The sequence below is a fragment of the Equus przewalskii genome, chromosome 27 (genome assembly GCF_037783145.1).
Source record: "Equus przewalskii isolate Varuska chromosome 27, EquPr2, whole genome shotgun sequence".
Taxonomy (NCBI): Eukaryota; Metazoa; Chordata; class Mammalia; order Perissodactyla; family Equidae; genus Equus; species Equus przewalskii.
The window spans coordinates 16,770,736-16,797,146 of NC_091857.1; the positions used below are offsets into that span (position 1 = coordinate 16,770,736).

At 35.5% G+C, this 26,411-nt stretch overlaps 1 protein-coding gene across 2 annotated transcripts in view; it reads right to left on the reverse strand.

Annotated features, from left to right (window-relative positions):
- TMPRSS15 (transmembrane serine protease 15) overlaps positions 1–26,411 on the reverse strand; it is a 128,790-nt gene that overhangs the window by 42,521 nt on the left and 59,858 nt on the right. For both annotated transcript variants that reach the window (XM_008520245.2, XM_070597419.1), the window contains 5 exons: positions 21,909–21,998; positions 19,248–19,373; positions 17,025–17,165; positions 4,669–4,779; positions 3,211–3,343 (listed from right to left, as the gene is read on the reverse strand). In XM_008520245.2, coding sequence (XP_008518467.2) covers positions 3,211–3,343; positions 4,669–4,779; positions 17,025–17,165; positions 19,248–19,373; positions 21,909–21,998 — 601 coding nt within the window. The remainder of the gene's footprint in view (positions 1–3,210; positions 3,344–4,668; positions 4,780–17,024; positions 17,166–19,247; positions 19,374–21,908; positions 21,999–26,411) is intronic.

Sequence of the window (26,411 nt, forward strand, 5' to 3'; positions counted from 1 at the left end):
AGTCTCAACGATTAAAGTCTTTGCAGAGATTACCCTACTCATTTCTGAAGAAAGCGAGTGCTTGACCTTCATCAACAATATTGCGTCTAACGCAGTTAAGATGTACTCCTTGCTTTACACACACTAAAAAATCTAGTTCTTTGTCCCTGTCTCCAGCTGGAAGGGCTGTGATTCATAGGAAATGGGGTCAGAGAACTAGGGAGTAAAGTCTGGCTGGGGAAAAAACATTAAATAGCACACAGTTGTGTGGAATTTGCTGTCGTCTACTCAAATCAAGCCATTTTCTAGAAAACCTCCCCTGACATGCCCAAATTAAGCAGCTTCTCCTATAGCACATTGTATTTATCACATTTTTTTCCCCAAAGATTGACACCTGAGCTAACAACTGTTGCCAATCTTCTTTTTTTTCCCCCTGCTTTTTATTTTCTCCCCATATCCCCCCAGTACATAGTTGTATATTTTAGTTGTGGGTCCTTCTAGTTGTGACATGTGGGACACTGCCTCAACATGGCCTAATAAGCTGTGCCATGTCTGCGCTCAGGATCCGAACCCTGGGCTGCTGAAGCAGAGCATGTGAACTTAACCACTCGGTGACAGGGCCAGCCCCTATCACATTGTATTTTAATTATTTTTTTATGTGTCTCTCTCCACCACATAAGCATTTAAAGCAAAAATCATGCCTTATTCATCCATGGACTAGACATGACATCATTGTTAATGCTTAGATTTCTGATCCGGGACTAATCAAAATAATATATTTATATTAGCAACTGTTAAAAAATAATGAAGATATATGTTTCCTTTCCAATACATTCTCTTATGAAATTTTAAGAATCTATATTATGCTATCACTCAACATATTTCATTCAAATTCATTAAAAACTTTCTGTCAAAGAAGATGCTGATCTTTTCGATCTTTGTGAATGATTCATCTTAACCCCATGTATCCTCCAGGAAACAATTTAGTTATGATTCCCAAACCACAATGGAAAGAACTCCTATGTTTATAATCACATAGTGATGCTTAGAAAGATAGTGAATTGGAACTCAAGCTCCTGTGCAATGAAAGTCCAGTCATCCAGGGCATTCTGATCCATCAATTGTGGAAATAAGGTCGAGTTACCAATCTCTTTAGCCTAATCTTTACAAACTAAGTCCCTGAGTCCGTAGAACAGCTCCTCAGCATTACTGGCAACTTTAGTGGACGCAGATGACTTCTTAGGGTCTCACCTGTATAAACTCGCTATTGAACTAAAATCAACGTTAAAGTAGGTACCCCGGATCAATGTCACTTACCCAGTGCTTTACTTGAAGTGAGAATAAACAACTGTTAGTTTCAGTGTTTTGTTGACACTTCCTCCAAAAACGTTATTCCCCCTACAAAACACCCTCTTCCAAGATTCGTTATGTCTGAAAGGCCCTCATGTTAAAAGGGTTTTTGTTAGAGTACAAGCTATAATGCATAATAAAAACGATAATATATAGAAAGTGCAGGAAGTTTCTGATTAATACACATAAACTAAATTGATGATTATTTACATAATGGATGATAAAATTTACTTCCTCCTTTGGCTCTTGATAGGAATTGCCTCCCTGATGAGTCTGGCATCACTTAGATGAATCTTGGAGCTGGGGAGTTCCATCTGAATGAATAGCATTTTAGGAAGTAAGAGGAGTTGAAAGTTCTCAATCTGATTACAGTGGGGCATTTCTGACACTGTCACTGGGACCTCAACACATTTTCCTTTAGTAAAAGATCTATATGAGGTGGTTAGGTACTTTCTTCGGATTAGTATACAATATAGTTCTCTCCAGTCTACTAGAAATTAAATAGTTATTATGGGCTACATTGAAGACCTAACCACTGCACTAATCTTATTTCTAGTGGAAATTATGTTTGGGGTTAAAAAAACACTTTGAAATAAGTTTTGAAAATCTATGTATAGCTGGAGGACTCTCTTATATGGATTATTAATCACTTGGAAAGAAGAACCCTTTATAAGGAGAGCAATCAATTACATTTGATTTTGATGAACTACGAATGGTTGGGATAACTGCCAAAGCTGAGGGTATGTGTGGATCTGGACTTAAATTATTTTCCTTTGCAACTTTATACAATCTTTCAGAATAAATTCTGAAATCATTCCCTAGTTCAAGACAGAAAGAAAATGATAATGGTTTATAATTGGACAACTTTTGGGATACATTTAGATAGTTAATATCCATATTTATATGTTCATATATATTTATATGTAATGAATAATTATTGTTTCAACAAATGTTTATTAGCACCTATATTTTGAGACAAGGATAAGTCTAGATGTTAGCAATGCAATAAAAATGGATCAAATAGACATGGTTCTTACATTTATAGACTTCATAGTTTAATATGACAAGCCAAACTGGCAAATAATATGGTGCTATAAGCAAAAATATAACCAGATGTGACCTAATATGGTTAAATCTCCAAAATCAAGAATACCAAAGGACTAGAATGGTGAATTAGAGTTGACCGACTGTACAACTTAAAAGAAAAAAATTATTACTACTTACTACCTTCCATTTTTCACCTCATTACTTTTGAGACTAATGGGAAGATAAAAAATGAATATGGTCAACTTATATATTTGACGTAATGTATTACGACATTAGACTGGAAGGTATAATACATTTTTGGTGAGTCATTAATATGGAATTATCACTTGCACCCTTCTTGAGAAAGTCTGGAAATTTTGCATATCTTTGCTTACAACAATTATACTGCTACAAATTTCCAAAAGAGCTATTGTGAATACGCATCAAAGATATAGAAAAGCATGTTATCTGCAGTGGCCTTGTGACTAGCTATATATATTATGATACAGCATAAAATGGAATATTTCATTTTCTTAAAATATTATAATCTATAGAAAATAATAATGAGAAATGCTCATGTGAGTAGGCTACAAAACAGAGCAGAATATAATATTTTGTATGATTTTATAATACATTTCTATATAATTGTATTTATATAATATTTATAAAAATGCCATTCACGGTAGTTGTCTTTCGAGATTGGGGTTAATTAAGATTTTCATTTTCTTCCTTTTGCTTATGTGTATTTTCTAAATTCATAACTTCCATAAATTTTAAATTTCTTAAAAAACCCAATTCAATACCAATAAAAAAGCTTGAGAATCTCTTAAAAGTGATCAGAGCAGAATGACTTACCCTAGTCCCAGCAGCTGACAAACATCATTTGAAATCTGGGTGGTCCAGTTCTCAGCACAAGCTACATGCCATATGCTCTGGATTCTGAATTGCACCAAACCATTGTTGCTCGTTGTGCCATTGAAAAGACGCACTAAAGAGATTAGATCACACACAGGGTCATTTTGACCTACGTGGATAAAAGTAAATGATGGATTCTAAAGTAAATGTGCAACTTTCTTAACACTTAGAGCTTTGAGAGTGATTGTAATTTTTCTCGAGTGTATTGAAAGGCCTGAGTTGAAAAATACAAATTGGATAGAGTTAATTTTGCCCTACCATATAGCTATGAAAGTGGAAAAGGTAGAGATATGCAAGTCCTTTGCATATCAATACAGCAAAAAAAAATTTATTTATGAAGATGATATCTTATAAATTTAGTCTCTAAAAGAAAAAACTCAAGTTTAGAAACAATTTAGACATTTTTTTCTACTTCTTTCTCCAGAACGATTTTCTTTGCATGTGTTCTTTTCCTTTTTGGATTCTATCAGCTTCCCCACCATCTGACAACCATTTTGGATAGAATCTTCAGGCTAGTAGTGGCTAGGTAGGGGTTGGGCCAAGCTAAGCTAGTTTATCAAACAGGTAAAACATCAGCAATGAAAGTTTTACCTAAAAACATCATACTTTAATTTTATAAATTAGCATTACTGTTTACATTTTTTTTCTGTTATGAGAGGAAGAAGAGCGTTGGCTTTAGAATTAGACTGCCTTAGGTTTAAAATACAGTGCTTGCCCTCACTAGGTGCATCATCTTTGGCAGCCACTTAACTTCTCCAAGCCTCAGTGTTCTCATGGCTAAAACAGAGCTAATTCTTATTACATGAAGATTGTTTCATAGCGCTTAGTTACAGTCCATGGCACATAATAAGTAGCATTACATATTTGCTTAGAAATAAAAATGAGACAGTAAAAGTAGCCATTGCTCATAATGTTATAGAGATCTGGAAGTGAGACTGGAATGAAGATTAAACAAGGCAGAAGAAGGAGTAGATACTGAAGAATCAAGTGTGCAAAGGACCAAAACTAAGAAAGTGATTTATAGATAAGAATGAGGGTGCCTCCCTATGTAGATGATATACTGAGTATAATACTCAATTAGAGTGGCGCTAGAGTGCCTAGTATTGGCTATTGTCTCTCTGTGGTATTGTATGCTTTCTACCTGAATATGGGTCACCCTAGACTTAAAGTTATTAAATGTAGTCCAATTCAAACAAACTAACAAAAAACAGGGGCCTCCATGTTAACTTTTCTCCTAACCAGAATGGAGACAGAGGCGCTGAAATCACTGTGAGATGTTCATATCTCAAAGCATCAGAACACGTCCTAATAAACACATTCACAATCTTTCTTTCATATTTGTAGAATCTAAATGTGGAAGCTAAAGTGATAAAGTATTTTCCTAAAAATAAAGCATACCACAATGTGCTTCATCTGAGCCATCTGGACAGTGTGGAAGACCATCACAGAGATTCACCAGTGGAACACACTCTCCATTCTTACACTGAAAATTGTCTTCTTTGCAGGGCTCTGTGGGGAAAGAACATTTATTGTATAGGAAAAAGAAATGACAAATAGATAGGTCTGGAGTATCCATCCCATTTCTGCCCCTTTAAACATCAGCCCTTTGCCATGGTGCGTGGTTGTATTAGCTTTGATCTTGAATAAGACTATACACTTAGTTGCTCAGAATGCCTCCACGATAGTCACGTCAAAGCCTTGAGTGTAGACAAAACCTTAGGCACTCCTTTGAGGCAGAGTTGAGGAAGTTCCAAGAGATGGCTGAGACGTTTAGAATACACCCTTCCCTCACAATCTCTGTTAGAATCTCTTCAATAAATTCCACCACCCAAATGAACACACAAGCAATAACCATTGGGAAGTTACACAAGCATAGAAAGATCTCTCCATTTCACCTTCCAAATAATACCTCCAAACTTTCTTTATATCGAAATGTAGAAATTGCCTTTTCGTGGGACCAAAGTTGGAGTAGGCTGGAAATAGTGAGCTCAGTGAAAGCATAGTCAGGTGGGAAAAAGTAGTCATAAAGAAATGGAAACTCTGCAATAGCAGTAATTTGAAAGGAAGTTGGGGCTGGAGCTCCAAACAAGTGAAGCAGGGTTGGAGTCATGGGGATGTACTGGGCATATGAAGAAACAGAAGGAAAATGAACAGGCTGGACAAGGAAGGAACTGCGCAGATCTGGAGGCAGTTGGTGGTTTCCAGAGTTTGAGTTGCACAAAAAGAGGCCTACTGGAACTATTCATTGTTTGAAAGGAGTGAGTGCTGCTGTGTCCTGGAACTGTTTGTTTGGTCTTAAAGGGTTTTGCCCTGGGAGAGCCCTCATCTCACAGGGAGAGAAGCATTTGCTTCCCTTAAGATGTTTTCTAATTGTGACTTAGGAGGATTAGCTACATGTTGGGATCTGTGTTGAGAGCCACATGAGATTTGGATCCTCTGAGAATGGAGATGGTGGTAGAATAAAGAGGCTTAATGTCTCTTCCTGTCCATGGCACATGGACAACCATATGGGGAAGCAAAAGCTTACGCGATAAAAATAAGGAATAAGGAAACCTGTATTTTGAAAGCTATTAGCAAATCTTAATTATACACTGCTATGTTGTTTTCAAGGAGACACAATTCAAGTTAAAATAGTTTCAAGACTAAACTATACTAACCTCCATAGAGACTTTCTCAATTCATGATGACCAAATGTAATGGCTCTCAAAAAGAATCATTGCTGTTGTTTTAGAATCTAGGTTGTAGCCTCAAATCTCAGAGAATTGATAAATAATGTTACATTCTAAAGAGAGATACTAAATATAGCCATACTACACTTACTAAAAAAATACCAAAACTGGTCCAGCAGCTATAAATACTTGTCACCTATTTACAGCTATAAAAAAAAAAGGATTCAAGTTTTGTGTAAGAAATACTGCATAGAGGAGCCAGCCCAGTGGCGTAGTGGTTAGGTTCACATGCTTTGCTTTGGCAGCCTGAGGTTCTCAGATTTGGATCCCAGGTGCAGACCTAGCACCACTCCTCAAGTCACACTGTGGTGGCATCCCACATAAAAGAGAGGAAGATTGGCACAGATGTTAGCTCAGTGACAATCTTCTGCAAGCAAAAGAGGAAAATAGGCAACAGATGTTAGTTCAGGACCAATCTTCTTCACAAAAAAGAAAAAGCATACCGTATAGAGTCCTTGAGGAGGAGGTTCTTCTGAGAGAGGGAAAGACGATGCGATCTAGGCACCAAGTAAGGGATGCCCCAAGACAGAAATTCATATTGGGTTGCCTTAAAAGAGGGAGGCCAGCACTTCATTTCCCAGCTGAAAGTTTATTACACTGCAGAATCACAATGGCTAGTGCTTCCACAGGACTAGCGTAGGGGCTTTCAGGTTTTTTTACTTTAGTAATAAGTAGATTTTAAACAATGCTCTGGGACATACACTAATGTGCATGTGCTGTGGAACTGAATTAAATACTCTTAGTCTGTTCTGTTCTATTCTATTCCATTCCATCCACTCCATTTCCTAACAAGGAATGCTGTTCAAAACCAAATAAATTGATTTCATGCCTCACTTTTTGAAAAATGCAAAACTAAACTGAAGTTTAGTGAAAAATTTCATGGCAGATGACTTTAGTTTCCTAAAGTTTGTGAGCACATAGCTGCATAAATAAAGATTGCTGTTGGGGCCGGCCCGGTGGCACAGTGGTTAAGTTCGCAAGTTCCGCTTCTTGGTCGCCCGGGGTTCACTGGTTTGGATCCCACGTGAGGACATGGTACCACTTGGAAAAAGCCATGATGTAATAGGCATCCCACATATAAAATAGAGGAAGATGGGCATGGATGTTAGCTCAGGGCCAGTCTTCCTCAGCAAAAAGAGGAAGATTGGCAGTAGTTAGCTCAGGGCTAATCTTTCTTAAAAGAAGAAAAAGATTGTTGTTCACTTCCTATATAATGAGTTCAGAAGTCAGACAGTTACTGGAATTTCCCTTGATGATAGTTAGGGCTAGAAGAGAGGGTGGTAGTAGAAATCATCTGAATTTTCTCCATGTGTGCGGCAGGGCATGAGTTTCCTTTTGGCCATGTGGACACTGGGAAAGATAATTAAGTGACAGCTATCTGACAGGACAAGTGGGCTCCAGCACAAAGAAGTGGAGGGATGGAGACTGGGGGGTGGGGATTAGGAGCTGAGAACAGTTATATGGGATCATTTAGGAAGAGTATTACCCATGCCTACAGTGCAGTAGGCTTTGGGGAAGTTGAGAAGAGGAACACTCCAAAGAACTCATAACTCTTCTACATAAAAGCTAACATTTGGCCAGGAGCCACTGTTAGCCAGAGGAAAACTACAGTGATGATAGGTTTTTTCCTGTCTGTCTCTCCTCTGACACTGGAGCTATGGGAAGATGGAAGGGGAAAAAAGTAGAAAATTAGTCAAAGACAATATTTATACCTTTCTCTATCTTAAGTTATTGGGCCAAGGTTTATGCTTGAATTCAGAGATAAAAGAAACTTTGAATTAAATGACGTTAAAGTTTTGATACTGTATTTGATAGTATATTTTAACACCTAAAAGTGAATTTTGGAAAGAGGTTGGATGATGGCACCTTAAGAAGATCCTGAGTTTACCTCCTCCCATAGACACAGCAAATCTACAACTACATGTGGAATAATTTCCTCTGAAGGCGATCTGAAAACTGGATGAAAATAGCCTCCACAACAAGGGACAACATTGAGAGAGGTGGAAGAGGCAGCGATATGGTCCTCCTGAGGGAAAACCACACCCTAGCCGCAACGTTTCATGGTCTGGAGCAATCTCTAATGTGTGGAGCTTTTCCCGGAAGAGTGAGGGATTCCAACTCCACATTAGGCACCCCAGCCCTTAGATCAGCACAGGAAGGTCAAGATCCCAAAACATCTGTCTTTGAAACCAACAGGGAATGAGTTCAGGAAAACTACAGAAGTTCAGGGAAAAGAAAACTCACTCTTAAAGGGACCATGCACAGATTCATTGACCCAGAAACCAGCACAAAAACACCAGATAGAAAAGCACATAGTCCACAGATGAAGGAGACCCACCTATTAAGCCTGGAGTGCCTCCTGGAGAGTCAGGACGCAACTGGGATTCCACACAGGGACCAAGACACCGGCAGCAGCCATTTTTGTGACCTCATTCAGCCATGCTGACTCTAGTGCTGGCAGGTGCCATTTTGGAGTACCCCCTCTGGCCTGTTGACTGAAGGAGTGCCCTGCACACCAGCATGCCTGCAGCAGTTGCATGCTGCCAGCCCCACAACCAGCCACACCAGAGGGTGTGGCTCTACTCACCAGTGTGCCCACAACAATTGTGCACTGCTGGGCTTTGCAGTCAGCCACACCAAAGGCCTGGCCCACCCACCAGTGTACCTGCAGTGGTCCTGCATGTCCAGGCCTCACAGCCAGCTAGTCCAGGAGCCAGCCCTGCCTACCAGTGCACTTGTAGCAGTCATAGCCCCACCCCATATGGAGGACATCCCTGGAGCACCTGACTTTGGTGACTAGACGGGAGCATGCTGCTGGGCCTCACAGGACATCTTTTACTTAAGGTCACTTTTCCAAGATTGGGAGATATAGCTGATCTACCTAATACACAGAAATAAACCCAGAGAATTAGGCAAAAATAAGGAGAAAAAAGAACATGGTCCAAATGAAAGAACAAGACAAATCCTCTGAAAAAGAACTAAACAAAACAGAGATAAGAAATTTACCTGATAAAGAGTTCAAAGTAATGGTTATAAGGATGGTTACCAAACTCAGGAGAAGAATGGATGGACCCAGTGAGAACTTGACTAAAGAGTTAGAAAATATAGAAAAGAACCAATCATAGCTGAAGAATATGGTAACTGAAATGAAAAATTTATGAGAGTGAATCAACAGCAGATTAGATAATACAGAAGAATGGATCGACCACCCAGATGACCAAGTAGAGGAAATCTCTCAAACTGAACAGAAAAAAGAACAAAGAATTTTGAAAAATGAGGACAACATAAAGCAATCTAAGATTTGCATATAGGAATCACAGAAGGAAGAGAGAGAGAGAGAGAAAGGGACAGAGAACTTATTTCAAGAAATAATACCTAAAACTTCCCTAACCTGGGGAAGGAAACAAACATCCAGGTCCAGGAATCACAGAGAGTCCCAAACAAGATGAATCCAAAGAGGTCCACACCAAGACACATTATAATTAAAAGATCAAAAATTAAAGAGAGAATCTTAAAAGCAGCAAGAAAAAAGCAACAGATTATGTACAGGGGAACTCCCATGAGACTATCGGCTGTCTTCCCAGCAGAAATCTTACAGTCTAGAAAAGAGCGGCATGATATCCTCAAAGTCGTGAAGGGAAAAATCCTACAACCAAGAATACTCTATCAAGCAAGGTTATCATTCAAAATGGAAGGAGAGAGGGTTTTCCAGACAAGTGAAAACTAAAGGTGTTCATCACCACTTAACTGGCCTCATGATAAATGTTAAAGGAACTTCTTTAAGTGGAAAATAAAAGCAGCAAAGAGAAATAAGAAAATTATGAAAGAAAAAGTCACAGATAAAGGCAAACATATAGTAAAGGTAGTGGATAAATCACTTATAAATTGGGTATGGAGTTCAAAAGACAAAAGTGGTAAAATAAATGAAATAGACACTAAAAAATAACAGAAAAGATCAAAAAAATTAAGACGTAGTTCTTTGAAAAGCTAAACAAAACTGATAAACTTTTAGCCAGACTCATCAAGAAAAAGGGAGAAAGGGCCCAAATAAATAAAATCAGAATTGAAAGAGGAGAAGTTACAACTGACACCACAGAACTACAAAAGATCATAAAAGAATACTACAAAAAAGTATATGCCAACAAAGTGGACAACCTAGAAGAAATGGATAAATTCTTAGAAGCATAGAATCTTCCAAGACTGAATCAGGAAGAAAAAGAAAATTTGAACAGACTGGTTACTAATAATGAAATTGGATCAGTAATCAAAAAACTCCCAACAAACAAAAGTTCAGGACCAGATGACTTGACAGTGAACCCCACAAAACACTTAAAAAAGAGTTGATATCTATCCTCAAACTATTCCAAAAAATTGGAGAGAAAGGATCACTTCCAAACTCATTCTCCAAGGTCAGCATTGCCTTGATACCAAAACCAGGTAAGACATTACAAAAAAAATTACAGGCCAATATCCCTGATTCAAACATCCTCCACAAAATATTAACAAACTGAATTCAACAACATATTAAAATGAACATACACCATGATCAAGTGGGATTTATTCCAGGGATGCAAAGATGGTTCAATATCTGCAAATCAATGAACATGGTACACCACATTAACAAAACAAAGGACAAAAATTATATGACCATCTCGATAGATACAGAAAAAGAATTTGACAAAATTCAACATCATTTATAATAAAAAAAATATACTCAACAAAGTGGGTATAGAGGGAATGTACCTCAACATAATAATGGCCTTACCTGGCAGACCCATAGCTAACAACATACTCAATGGTGAAAAGCTGAAAGCTGCCCACTCTAGCCACTTTTATTTAAAATGCCTGGTACAAAGTAGGAAATCAGTAGATATTTGTTAAATGTTAAGTGAATTAGTTTGTGTTAAATGAGCAAGATGCCTCAAAAACCAGTATGAGCGTTACTAGAATTGACACAATATAAAGCAATCTTTAAAAGTATTATTGCAAAAAATATATTTTTAAATTAGGCAATTGATTGTCTGATGGTAACTCCATTGATTTGAAAAACAGAAATTAATTCTATGAACAATGAAGATAAAGCTTACTTATTTGAATTTGAATGTTGATTAAAACATAGGCTCTGGAATCATATGACCTTGGTTTGATCTGCAATTTAGCCACTTTCGTTTTATTATTTTTGACTTTGGGCAAATAAATTAATCTTTCTGAGATTCAGTTTCCTTGACTGACAAATAGGAATAAATACTGCTTATGTCTTAGGTGTATCATGAGGATAAGTTAAAGAAAATGAAATGTGTTTAGTACACCAACAGGAATAATTGAATGCTCAAAAATTAATACTCTTAACAGTAAGAATAATAACATTTAAAAACTATCTTGTTCACTGATACTTTTGTGTTAACATTCTTACTTTCATGTGCTGGTTGTGCTACGTTCCCCTCCAGATAACATGTAAACAACAAGAAATCATACCTAATCCTTCCTCTGCATATCTTACAACAATAATTGGACCTATTTTCATAATTTACTTTAAACTTTGAAAAAGTCTGTATTTTTTCAACACAAATCTAAATTACCTTAATAAAAAAATATTGTAAGGAAGACGTGGCTGGGCTGGTTTCTACAAATTACTACCCCATGGGAGAAGTAGGTTACATATATCAACCATAATACTATTAGAGAGGTTCTTGTATATGTAATTATCAATTTGTTTCACAAACAGGTATTCTTTAACCAGATTATTGAGATGATAAATGGATGAAGACAACTACACATTCTACCAGCAAACATTAATATTTTAATTGACTTCTTCTTTTCTCTTTCTAGTATTAATTTTCCTTTAGAAAATAGAAGGGCTTAAACTAGGTATACATGTGTTTGTATTTATATTTATATATTCTACTTTAAATCTAGACTTTAATATATATTATATTTATTTAAAAAGTTGACAGCACTAATTACATATCCATGATCAAATTCTTAATATACTTATAGCATGTTAGTCACCTCTAGTTATTTTTACATTATCTCATCACTTTGTTTTCATAGCTTGTTAAGGTCATATAAAGATGAAGTCTCAATGCCAATAATTTAATCATAGACAACTTTATTGATAATTTTACTCCTTTACTAGTGTAATCTGGCTATATTTAACTGGAAAAGCCCATATTTGTGAATGGAAACAAATTTAGATACCTAAGTAAAAATATGAATGAAAATGTGTAAATATCTGAAAATTGTCATTCATTTTTGTGCTATAGCTAAAGTTTTAGGGTTATACCCTATGAAAACAGAAAAATTAACTTGTGTCTGTAAGATGAATGCCCTGGATGAAAATATGCTGACTGGGGCAAAACGATATTGTTGCTATACTGAATAGAAATTGTCAATTCTGATGAGAGGTGTAAATAAACTCTTTCAAAATTTTCCTTACATGCATGAACTGGATTCCGATTTTTTGCAACATATACCAGTTCAGTTTCACTAAGAAGTCTCTAATGCAAAAGTTTAACTCTCTGTGGCCTCTGAAGTCCTATCTCTGATCGTTTTATGCCCATGGTAAGAGAAGGAAAAAGAAATATTGCTCAGAATTGGATTTTCTCTTCTTTTTGTGAAGTCTCCTGGAGCCCTGCCTCATTTAGTCAACATATGCTTGGTTTTAAATGGAACTGAATTGATCTCCAAGGCACATGCCACACAATCTGGGGAGGGCTCTAAACCCCTAAATGAAATCAGCTGCCACTTCCACAGTTGCCTGATAAGCACTGTTGAATCCCAAATTAAGACTCTGAGCATCAGAAAAGAGCAATGAAGTGACATTTATAGACCAATCTCAATAACTCTATATTTCATATACTCTAATTTAACACAAATGGAAAAGTTAAAAAAGGGATAAAGAAAGGAGATACAAAAGTACCTTTTACAATTATTTTATATTTCAGTTAAATGATTTGGAAGGTGTCCTTAAAATATCTCAGAAGATAATGAAGCACATAAATGCTGAAAATTTGTGATATCCCTTTTATGCTTTTTCCCAAAATCATCACCAAAGCAGAGCACCAATATAGACAGATATGTGTGCTCAATCTCTCTTTCCATTACCAGTTTGATTATCTTCTGCTGCCAATTCCCTGTTTGTGTAATTGGTTTTCATTTTTTTTTCATGTAAAAATCTCACTGGGAGAAGATTGTGCCAATGACGACTCAATCACTCCATTTTCTACTCCCCAGCAGCATCTGTCCCATGTCCAGGAGGAATGTGAAACCACATTCCAGCATATTCACCACACGGTGACAGTCATGGAAGACTCCATTCTAGCTCCAATCAAGGGAGTTTTCTCTAAATGATTTATTTCCTAAAGAACATAATAGTAGTCACCGAAATTTAGCGAAAAGGTGAGCAAACATATCAACCCCTACACCACAAATCTGGTATCTATTTTATGGAAGCAATAAATTAAATTATTTTAGTTTTTATCTTGAATAGAAATTGTAATATTTTTCAAAACCCTTGATGTTGTATTTATCTCATTATAAGAATCTAATAAACACTAGCAACTGTAATATTTTTGATGGAATAGATTTGTTGCTGTCTTCCTTTTCACAACCTATTCATATCTTTCCCTGTCTTTCCTGCCCTCTCATTTATAATTTAAAATATTGGTTTAAAGACTTACTATGTCTCTAAAATTTTGTTTCATGGTACTTTCTCTTTTGAAAATGGTGGAATGCCCAATAATTATTTCAATTGTAGATTTTATGGATAAGTTCACGGCTTTATTGGTTAGAGCTATTAATTTTTTCTCTTAATAGGTTTGTGGGTTTTACTATTCATCTTTATTTCTTTAAAAATATAATACTTCTTTCAAAAGTTTGGGAGGCCTTCCCCTCCAGTAGAATACTTATTAGGTATTTGCTTCCTCTACTTTAAGATACTCTGCAGAACTGGGCACTTAATTCTATTGAGTTCAATACAGATGGTACTGATCCCTATTTATTTGTTATTGCAGTAGTTTTTCCTCAAAAACTTACAGATATCACTCCACTGTTTTCAAGTATTCATCATGAAATGAGTAAAATATAAAGGTGATCTGATTTTTAACACCTTTGAACAATGATTATATTTATTCTGATTAGGAATTTGCTGGAAATTTTTCCTCCTGAAATTTAAAGATTTAAACAGGAAATATTATAACACCAACTCCTGCTTATCAATTTTTTATAGAAAATAGTAAGACTTCATGATTTTTAGGTCACTTTAGTCAGATCCGGAAAGTATATAATTTTTTTTCCCCCATCACACCTTTCACTATTTGCTTTGATGGGTTCTTTTCCTTTGGGAATGTCTATAATTTTGAAATTGTGGTTTGGTGTTTTTTCCTGCAAGCCCATCAGACTCGCACATTTTTCCATCTCTTTATCTATTGCTTTTGCATTCCTGATCATGCTTTTGTGAAGCAATTTTTGTGGAAATATGGATATTTTGGTGCCAGAGTTTTTGAATAGGTATGCAATTGACCAAAAAATTGTGCGACTCACACCATTAACAAAGACTTCCAATCAAATCAGAAAGAATAACCTGGTTGTGGTAAAGATTCAACAGAATACTCCCCTGCCCAAAGATGGCCATGGTTTTCCAAATTGTAATATCATTTTGGGGGGCAGGTGTTCAGCAAGCTATCAGGAGCTAAAAATTATATATTAATATTTTAGAAAAAAATTGAGTTATAATTTTAGGTATAAAAGTAATGATGAAGGCGGCAGATTGGTAGTGTAGTGGTTAAGTTCGCGTACTCCACTTCCAAGGCTCAGAGGTTGCTGGTTCTGATCCTGGGCACTGACCTATGCACTGCTTATCAAGCTCTGCTGTGGCAGGCGTTCCACATATAAAATAGAGGAAGATAGGCACAGATATTAGCTCAGGGCCAATCTTCCTCAGCAAAAAGAGGAGGATTGGTGGCAGATGTTAGCACAGGCCTAATCTTCCTCAAAAAAAAATGAATAAAATAATAGTGAAACCATTTTTTATGTTCTATTATTACCCAAATTTTTTATTATGTCATTTACTTTGTATGTAACTATAAGAATCAATTAGCTTGCTTTTATCAGTCAATACACATCCAAAAATCTGTTTTCTTCTTAGTACTAAACACTAACTACCAAAATTTCCTCATCTACGTCCATTACCCATCTACACTTTAAAAGTGTCATCAGAAAACCAAATGATTAACATAAGTTCAATCAAATGTTGAATTAAAATAATAGGTATATCACAAAGAGAAAGAAACTGAAATAGTAGATAAAATATTGGCAGACAAACAAGGTCATCATAGTAAAATCAGTAGCAACATAATTATCAAGTCAGAGAATCAGAGTAACTCAGTTCAAAATTGTAGTCTCAAAATTATCTTAATTAATATTTTCCAAATCAGTGATTTAATTCTCTTCTAAGTTAGCTTCCAATTATAGATATGCATATGCACATATATATACAGTATATACATGTAAATAAAATCATACACACAGATACTTATACATATACATTTACGTTAATATAAAACATCAATTGATATTTTCATGTCAATAAATTTTCTTTTTTTTACTTTGGAAGATAATTATAAATAAATACAATTTAAAAATAAATCGTTTTAATTTATAAAGTAAAAATCATTACAAATCATGTCATTTTCTACATTTTCTCCTTTTTCATGTACTCTAAGCAAATTCTAATTTTCTATAGATCTCAAAGATTTTATTCCTTTTCTTTTACGCTATATTTTTTTCATAGACTTTACTATTTGTGTTTGTTTACTTCACTAATTGATTATTTTGATTGATTCATGTCACTGTTGCTTGCAAGTTGCAAGCAGCTGTTTCTAAAACCAGTTACAAAATCCAGAAGGGCAGTTAGTTGGTTGGACTACCACTCTCTCCCCTCTAGCTTGGATAACAATTGTTGTGGCTTACTTTCAGGGCCAGAGGGCGGACAAGATACGGATCAACATCCATATTTGCAGTAAAGCTGAAAGTGTACAGCTTTCTGGGATGGAGTCAAAGATCTAAGTGTGTTCTGACTGGAGGAACAGATATTTGCACAGATGGATATGGGATTAGAAAATAGGCCAGATGAGGATCAATGTTCCAACCCTACCTTTTTTCCAGACATTCTAGTTAAAGACAAAACAACCACAGTCTGCTGTGGAAGGGAAAGGTAGATGAAGGCAGTAGCATGCATTCTGTCTTCCTGACATATTTGCTCCTGGAGAGAACCACAGATCTGTGGGGCAGCAGTGTGAGAAAAATCATAGTCCAGGGGAGCAGGAAGCTATAAAAAATTCTCTGTAGAATCTTGAACACAAAGAGTTATATCACATCCTCTACATGTAAATATAAAGACACAGATATACCCATGATGAGCATGCAATTTTGACAAAAAAAAGAATTTTTTAAAATTGTTTAAAATTAAAAAATAATTTCACTTTTTAGTGTTGATTATGTCACAGATATAATAAAAGTATACAGTAAGAAGGTTGTACATGCCAGCAAATAGCAGCATCAAATTCCTTCATCCTTCATGGCAGTGGCTTTACCCCGCTGTCTCCAAGAAGTTAATGATGTCAATTTTTTAATTGGATGTTGTTGGCATCCAAACAGCTCACTCGTCTGCCTCCCTGCTGTTCTCTGAAAATGCTCTTGGCAGAGGGAACATGACAGACAGTCCTCCTTCCTCAGAGTGCCAAGTATCCCACTTCTAACGTTTAAAATGGCCTCTTACGTGAACAAAATTCACGATTCTTTACACACCAGAGAAGTGAAAAACATTGTGGATTCCTGCTTTGAACCAACTCAGACAGTGGTTATGCACTCAGAAAGGAAGAAAATCTTTACTAAGTTGAGGAAGAGTGAGTGTCTTAGAATGCAAACATTGAAATCGTATTTAGGTGTTGAAATACTATAGGCTTTTATCTTTTATCTTTTTGCTCTAAAAGTTACAATGTGACATGCAATCTCGAGTGCGCTTACCTGGAATCCCCAAGTGATAGCCAGTAGTGAAGTTGGCTTTAAATCCAGCTTTGGTCAACAGATTGTCAGTGATGAGAAGCACAGTCATTCTGTTGGTGGTTGAGGACACGTCCTTTACTGGACCAGGCCCTGTGTACACAGCTGCTCCAAAGAAAAACGAGATCATCAGTGAGACGATACTTTGAATCTAGAAGGAAATACACCTTTTTGCTCACTTACATCTTTTAGAGGTACACTGCATGCAGCATGGTTGCTCATGAAGCAGCACATGTAAATAAATGTGTATATTCCTTTACATTTTGAACACTGCTTCTAGGAAAATCAACTTCTCTACTGACCTTTTCCAATATTACTTGAGGTTTCTGAAGCTCTATAATGATGAATTACTCATAATATTATCTGGTGTAACACCGCTACTATTCAAAGCTCATGTTGTCCTGGAAAAATGATTATTTATTTGCTTTTAAAGACCTTCATAAAATAACAGAAATTATAGTTTCCTTTAGTAAATTTTTGTCCAAACTTATTTGATATTTTTTGTGAGTTGAATCATTAACCTAGTCTGAACGATGGATTAATTAGAGACAGATAATATAAACCTAAATGGTGGTTTTCAAATCTTGGCACTAATTACTGGGCTTTGGGGGTTTCAGAAACAATGAAATACTCTTTACTCAACAATAAAGACTTAAGCTAATTAAAAATATGTTCATCTTATTAAATATTTTATATATTGGAATGTTTGAGAGCGATTCTGTTTCAAAAGAACTTCTTGCACACAAATTTGAAAATTATGATTCTGAGATTCTTTTGGGATTCTTATTTACTTTTCAACGATTGATGTAGATACTAAGAGGTGGAATGATGAAAATGGATTTTTCTTAGACCATGAGGACATTGAAGTTTTTATTAGGGCAATGTAATCTGAAAATGGGGGAACTACTTGAAAGGCGTTTATAATTGTGTATTCGAAAATCAAATTTGAAGTTCCTCAGTTCTTGCTAGCACTAGCCTGCTAGCCTCACAGAGACTTTCACTGTTTATTTCTTCTGTGGGTGGCTTTCAAAATCCTCTCCCAGGAAGCTGGAACTCTAGATCTTTGTGGGAGTTTGCTGAAGAACCCCACATAAGGGATGATGGATTAGCATGGCTGGGGAACTCTCTCTACCACCCTGCCCTTTGTTGCTATAGAAAGTGCCCTCTGGAGTCTTCGTGTGTTGGTAGCAGCATTCATGTGATCGTATCCTGATTCCATAGATATCTGCCCAGATTTTTATAGGACATGATTAATATGAGTCCAAAGTACAGTTAGATAAAACGCTTTTACTTGTAAAGTGTGTTGTTTCATGCATTCCAGTTGACCCTTTACTCATTTTCATAATTTAATGTATGACTTATCAAAACACACTTCTTTCTTAAAAATTGGTAGTAGTTGACTAAGATACTAGCTATTATATTTGACTGATTTTTATTACATTAACATGTATTTTATGATCTAGGTACAATAATTTCCCCTAGAACAGTACACTGTTCCCCTTATTTATTTAAAAAAATCCATGATCAATAGACAATAGGGAAAAACCAACTTTGGTCAATTTTTGAATCATTCTCAGTTACTTATATAGAGGTAGCTAGTACTAGACACACAGACAATCAAAGTAATAATAACACGATTTAGTCTACACAGAAATTGAAATATAATGACGTACACCTGAAATTTATATAATGTTACAAACCAAAGTTACTTCACTATAATTTTTTTTAAAAAGTGATAATAAAATATAAAATAAAAATTCTTTAAAAATTTTATATAACAAACACTATTTTGTTAGGTTGAAGTGAAATAAAACTTGATTTAATAGCTATCTTTGGACATCTGATGTACACAGAGTGCATAGAAAATTGCATAAAAGGTGTCCTCAGTTCTTATTCTCCAAGGTATGATGCTTATTGTAGTGAATTAGTATTGGCTGGTATTGGCTGGTAATGATCAAGAACATTAATTTTGGTTTGCCAAGAATGCTCAAGAAGAAAATTATTCCGTCATCATTGCAAATACTCCATATATTAAAGACTCCACATAAAATTTGACATGTTACTCTACTGTTGTGTTTTCATTCTGCTAGTTATAAAAGAAAGAGTGATTACGTTTATTAAGAAATGCTCTCTCCACCAGTCCAACATCTTGAGCCATTCAACTTTCACACTAGATTGCAGACTTACCTAAGAGCAAGGAATCATCTCCCTCACCATCTCTGATTTCAACTACATCTGCAATATTTTCTAAGTCAAATTCTTGAAAATGAAGTTGTATATTCTTTCCCTCTTGTGCATTTAAATTCCAAACACCTTAGAAGTAAGAAAGAACAACACATTTGTTTAATTTAGAGCACAATTCTTTTGATTCTTGTTAAAAGCTTCACGTTCTTGAGAATTTCTGATCACTTTCAAAGATCGTTTTGCATTTTATAAAAACCAATATTCCAAGTTATTTTTTATATTTGTATGAGGAAATATACTGATCTGGTCAAGAATATTTATAGTAAAATTTCAATTAAATTCTCAATAACTTACTATAATTGAATTTGTCTTCTTTATCTAAAATGGAATATTTCAATCAAAGCTTGCATATAGACTTTTAGTTCTACAATCTAAAATTTATGACTATCAAAAGATATTAATATTCTAGTTACATTTATTTTATTTTCCATGATTATAGTTAGAGGAAAATGAGGTGATTAAAATGTAATTTGTAGGGCAAGTAAACTTTAACATTTTTAAAGTAATTATTATCTTTATTTGCACACGTTGTATGCTGGTAGTTCATTTTGGAAAAGATCAAACCAAAACAAAATTATTAGCCTTAGTATCAATAAACATTCCAGTTCTTTCTTAATTCCTTAAACAATTTAGTCTTCAGATTCTATCCTAGGGCCCTTCCTCATTCTGTATGAGCAATCTCATTCACTCTTAGGGAAGATCATTTCATCAATATAGTAATGACTTCTAAGTATTTTCTGCATTTTTTTGACAAACAGACAAATTCATCCAATTATTTACTGTCTATGGATATATATATCTCTCAAACCCAACGTGTATTAAAGGGAACACGGAATTATCTTTTTCCTAAACTCACCCTTCTTATTCTTTCTATCTCAGTAAATGGCACCACTAATCATCCACTCACAGTGGTCTCCACCAGAAACCCTGGTATCTTTCTTGCCCTTCTCTCTCCTACAACATCCAATCAATCACCAAGATCTGTCAATACCACCTCCTATATCCCTTGAATTCCATTTACTTCTCAGTCTCTCTTGCCACTATCTGAGTTCAAGTCTGTTATTTCTCATCTCCTAATTGGTGATGCTGATGGCTCCCTTGCCACTTATCTCTGATCCTGCAGCCAGATGGATCCATCTAAAACTCAAGCTTGATTTTATCACTATTTTCCTGTAAACCATTCCAAGTCTCCCCAGTGCTCTCAGAATAAAATCCAAACTGCTTAACATGGTGTGAAATTCCTTCACGCCTCCAATTTCATTTGTTATCATTACTTAATTTTGCTTGGACACTGAAGAAAAAGTCAAGATCTTCTATCTCAGAACATTCGTGTTAAGTATCTCTTACATCCCTCCACAGCATCCTGCTTTTGCCCTTTTAATAACAGTACCTTGGACATTTTGTAATGCCTGACAACTTATCTGAATCTCTATCTAGACTGAAATATGTCTGCTTTCTCTTGACTTACTCAGTGCCTAACAAGTAAAGTGCTCAAGAAATATTTGTTGAATAAATCAATACATTTAATAAATTTCTCCAAATTGTTATCGGAATTTTGCACTTATTTCTGTATTTTTTAGATCATTACTTTGTTCTAGTGATAAATTTGAAAGATATCTTCAATGTAAAGTAGAGATGATAATCTCTAGTTCCCCATACAAGTCAAATTAGATTAATGGCTGTTTATTTTTTTGGATCAGATATCTCCCTGTAATAGTGACTTATTCTCCTATGAAAATGATACTTAACTTATCTCTGGATCATTTCAAGGAAGAACAGTTGACATTTTCTAACAATACATTTTTCACTGTCATTGGAGCATTTCTTTCACTGGTCAAATTCTCCATTTAAATTGGCGGTGCTGACCAGGTACTGCCATGGGAGGAACATGTCTGTTTCCCAGACTTATTAATGTGGAATCTTTGTAGGATGGGCTGGGGAATCTGTATGTTACTGCAATCTCTCTGCAGCTCTAAGTTTCTCTTGTTAGAAATATTGACCTAGAGATAGGCTTTGTGCAGTTATAGCAAACTAGTCCTCTCTAGACTCAGATTTTTTGTCTTGCTTATTATTTCATCTTTTCACTGAGAATCTAATCACATTACTCTAGCTGCCTGCTTTACTGACACTCATCTATATCTACAAAAAGTGTAGATGTCACAGTTGGCTCTTTACTTTTTATACTTTCCACTGACTTTATTCTATCGAATTGCAAACTTCTAATATGCACTGTAGACATACTATGCATAATCAAGGGAGTGATTCAGAAAGCAGTGTCTGGAGTAACGCTGACTCATTGGATTTTATTCAACTTTTTAAATTGAGAATTACAGTAGTAGCACCTGCTTCAAATAATTACTGTAAGAATTAACTGAAATAATATATATTAAGCACTAGCACAGTGCCTGGCATGAAATAAGTGCTCTAAAAAAGTTAGTTATTATTACTGTTATTCTTGTTGTTATCACTGTATTAAGCAATCTCATAGATGTGGTAGGTGTATCCAGGTTTGGCAAGTTTAGAATCCGCTTGGCTGTGTCAAGAGAGGAATCTAACCTTGATGTAGACATTTGTTTCTTATGGCCTGGAAAAGAAATGACTTACAGAAAGCCTGATTAGGGTAGTTGTTGGGAAAGTTCATAGAAGTGAAGGTTGTATTTGGCTCCCACAGTTCAAAAGGTCCTCCACAGTCCGCTGAAAAGGAAAGCAATGAAAACTCATTAGTAAGATAATGTTTATTTCAGAAAGATAATACTATATACCAACAAATTTCCAATTATATTTCTTGCAATACTTGTTTTGACAGACAAATTTTTAAGTTGTGTAAGGGAAAACCTTGCAACTCAAGTAAGGGAAAAATACAGGTTAACATGTCTCTTTACTGAAGAAATTCTCAAAACAGATATTCTTGCACCCCTATGTTCATTGCATCATTATTCACAATAGCCAAGACTTGAAAGAAACCTAGCTGCCCATCAAGGGATGAATGGATAAAGAAGATGTGGCATATATACATAATGCAATACTACTCAGCTATAAGAAATGATGAAATCTGGCCATTTGTGACAAAATGGATGGATCTTGAGGGTATTATGCTGAGTGAAATAAGTCAGAGGGAGAAAATCAAATACCATATGATCTCACTCACAAGGAGGAGATAAAAACAATGACAAACAAACACATAGCAACAGAGATTGGATTGGTGGTGACCATAGCAGAAGGAGGGAGGGGAGAGGGCAACAGGGGAGATTAGGCTCACATGTGTGGTGATGGACTATAATTAGTTTTTGGGTGGTAAACATGATGTAATCTACACAGAATTAGAAATATATTGCGATGTACATCTGAAAGCTATATAATGTTATAATCCAATGTTACTGCAATAAAAAATAAAAATTAAAAGAATATAATAAAAAATAAAGAATTACAGTAATTTAAAAAAAAACCCTTAGATATTCTTATGTTCTTTGCCAATCTCCAAGAGGGTATAATAGTGTGCGGCACACATGATAGTATGCAGTCCAAAATTTTGGGGGCAAGGAGACACTTTTGCTGAGCATCTTTGCAAATAAACATTATGAAATAGGGTATCAATGCCCTGCTGTAGAAAAAACAAAGGATCTTTATAATAGGACAAATTTTATATCTGCCACTCTCTTATGGGAATGGCTAGTAAATCACTAAATCTGCCGTTTCTGGTTTTCTTTCTCTTCTTCTATTTACTTTATTCTTTCCAGTAGAAAGAAAGGTTAATCCTCCTGTATATTGAGGTATTTGACTGTCAGCAACAGGAGGCAAATTGAAACCCCACTTGCCAAATAACTGTTCTAGACTGATCTGTTAGCCAACATTGTCCAGGAGTCAGGTTGGGACTCGGGTTAATGCAAATTTACTAGAAAAATAGAGCATAGATCTTCCACTTAAGAGTATGGTGCTTTAAGTAGGTAGATTAACCTTATGGAATTCTTAGCCTACTTTATAGTTATCTTCTTAGTTATTAGAAGAAAATTCTGAAGAAACATAATAATTCATCAACTACTTTGAGTATCCCAACTTTATCTCATTTTTATTACTATGTTACATTTAAGATCAAAAGAATACAAATAATCTAATTTTAAGAATATATAAAACTGGGATAAATATGTATTTTTCCTTATATTAAAGGCAGATGATACTGAAGTTATTTAATCTCAATAAGATAGATATCAGATTATAGGAGAGATAATTAAATGTCTCTACACCTACAGCTGTGCCTTCAGTCATATGCTCTTCTTTGATCCCTCTTTTAAATGTCCTCTGCCTTATTTATGAGGATCCTTTGAAATTCATGTGCACCTTCCAAGTTTGTATGTAATAAGCCTCTTAGACCTGAATTCATGATGTATACAATGGGACAGAGAGGCAGGTGCTGTGGCTCGACAATAATATCATTGTCAATCTATCTTGTTCTATAAGGTGGTAGGGCCCAGTCCACCTTATGCGCCCTCTTGGGCCAGGCATGTCCCGACCTGGATGAATTTAGCAAGAATAATAAAACCTCTATAAACCCTTATCACTTGCAAAGTGTTTCCAGGTACATTGTCTCATTTGGGGAGAGAACATGGTATATAAAAAAAGACGTCTTGGAGCTGGTGAATTAAAATTGTTGCTCTGAGTTAGCTATTTGTCTTTTTGAGACTCGGTTTTCTCAAACACAGATAGATATTAGAGATTTTCAGAATTGTTGTATAGATCAGACATAATTTATGAAAAGTGCTGCAACTGCCCCCATGGCCAAGTGCTTAAGTCCGCATGCTCCGCTTCAGCAGCTCAGGGTTTCCTGGTTTGGATCCTGGGAGTAGACAGCACCACTCATCATGCCATGCTGAGGTGGTGTCCCGTATAGGAGAGCTACAACTAGAATATACAACTATCTACCGAGGGCTTTGGGGAGAAGAAGAAAAAAACAAAACAAAATAAAAAGAAGATTGACAACAGATGTTAGCTCAGGTGCCATTCTTAAAAAAAAGAAAAAGAAAATAAAAAAGTGCCTACACGTTACCTGGCATAGTCAGTACTTTTTCAATGCAAACTTGTGGATTAGGTAAGTACTATTATTCTTTCAATTTTAAATGGAAAATCTGAGCATTGGAGGTATTCAGTTATTTGCTAATACTGTACACATCCAGTAGTGTCAAAGTCAAGACTTCCACTCAGTTAATCTCAAACTCATTCCACAGAACATTACCGTCTCCTACTGAGTTGATTAAACTCTTAATCATTTCCACTGTCTGGTCCAAGCCATAGGCAGGGTTTAGACTAAGTTTCAATAAGTGGCACTTGATGGGTTTGTGGCATATACTTAATAGGTATAGACAAGGAGAAGGAGGACAGAAGTGAACGTAGGCAAAAGTACTAACAAGTAAGGTCAATGATGGATAGATCTAGAAGGAAGAAAGCACTGTACAGAGGGTGCTAAAGAAGATATTTGAACCAAAGAAAGAGTGATAATGGGGAAGAAGGGCAGGTCTCCACTGGGAAAGCTGAGGGAAAGGCTGAGGGAATTGTCTGCTGTCACAGCAGCTGCTCCTCTGAGGCAAACACTCCTTGATGATGTGACTAATTGTCTTCCAAAGATTTCTGAAGAAGGATCTATTACAACTCCTCAACTCCAGCATACATCAAATCATTTAATTTTAATAAATCTGGGTGCCGTGAAATGCTTTCGTTAATTCTCAATGAAACTAACACAGAAGGGAAAAATGTAACATCAGGGACAAAAACCACACTGCAGTTTGAAGACTGGAAAATCAGATCTTCCTATTTCACAAATTTAGCCATGGCCAGTGTGATTAGCAGGGTTTTTTTCTTTTTGTTATTGATTTTTAACCATCATTCTCATCTTCTCTTCAAGGAATAGGAAAATTTCAAACTCAAATACTCTTAATGTGGGAATAGCCAACATTTTGGAGAACATTGAACTTTCACATAACTAAACACTTAACAGTACATTATGTTGTTGTAGATGAGTAGGTAGGACTGTAAGAAACACATGACCAGAACTAAAATATTAAGTATAACTGTTACGCCTACCAAGGCAGGCAGTTTACTTAGCATTTCTCCACTAAACAGAAGCCTTAGAAAATTCATTCTTTTAAAATACTTAAGAAGTACTTTTCGAAATGTATTTCAAATATAATTTTATATCAAATAACTAACCAGTAACATAACTCTCATCCTGGGCCTGATAAGATATATCATTTACTCTCTGTATATAAATGACTGCAAAGAATTGGGAAAGCACTTTAAGCCACGCTACATACGATGACACAATTTATTTTAATGGTGGTGGTGTTATAGTGGAGATATAGCATGTGCTTCTTAACAGAAGTGCCAAAGACTCATTAAATGTAATTCAGGATGTCGCAAGCATGCTGTGTCATTAGATAAACCATCCCCATCCAGAGAACAAGAGTTAAATTGGTACTGGGAACTCTGTTCATCTACAGTTGTTAAACTCTTTCATTTTTCTTTTTCTTGGAGCTGTTCTCTCAAAGTCTTGCATTCTGGTTAATTTCTTACTATGCCAATGGGGATTTTCACTACATATGCTATGTACATAACGTGGTATTTTGCAAAGTGGTTGTCAGGGATAGATATTCTCCTTGTGGATGTCATTTTTAATACATACTTAAGCCTCTGCCATCCATGAACATGCATCAATATAAAGGCATTTACTGCAGGTGGAAAGGAGGAGAGCCCAGCTTTCATTTACAATAAGAGGGTTTGAATTAAAGATATATTTGATAAAACAAGAAACAAGAAATAAAGATATGGTAAAAATACATTTTTGACTGGTACTCTTACCTGAGGGAAACAAGAGATGTAATTCACATTGATTTTTGAATATGTTGAAAGTGGCTAATTTTTAAAATCAGCAATTATTTTTTATCATCCTAGTAATACACGGTCCCACAGTATTACAGATAACATTTAAAAAGTTTAGGTTGTAATATAAAATGAAATCTCCCATGAAAACTTTGTGTTCAGTTTATGAAAATTTATGTTTCCATACATATAGTGACCAGCCATGATGTTAATATTATTATTACATTTATGACAATAAAG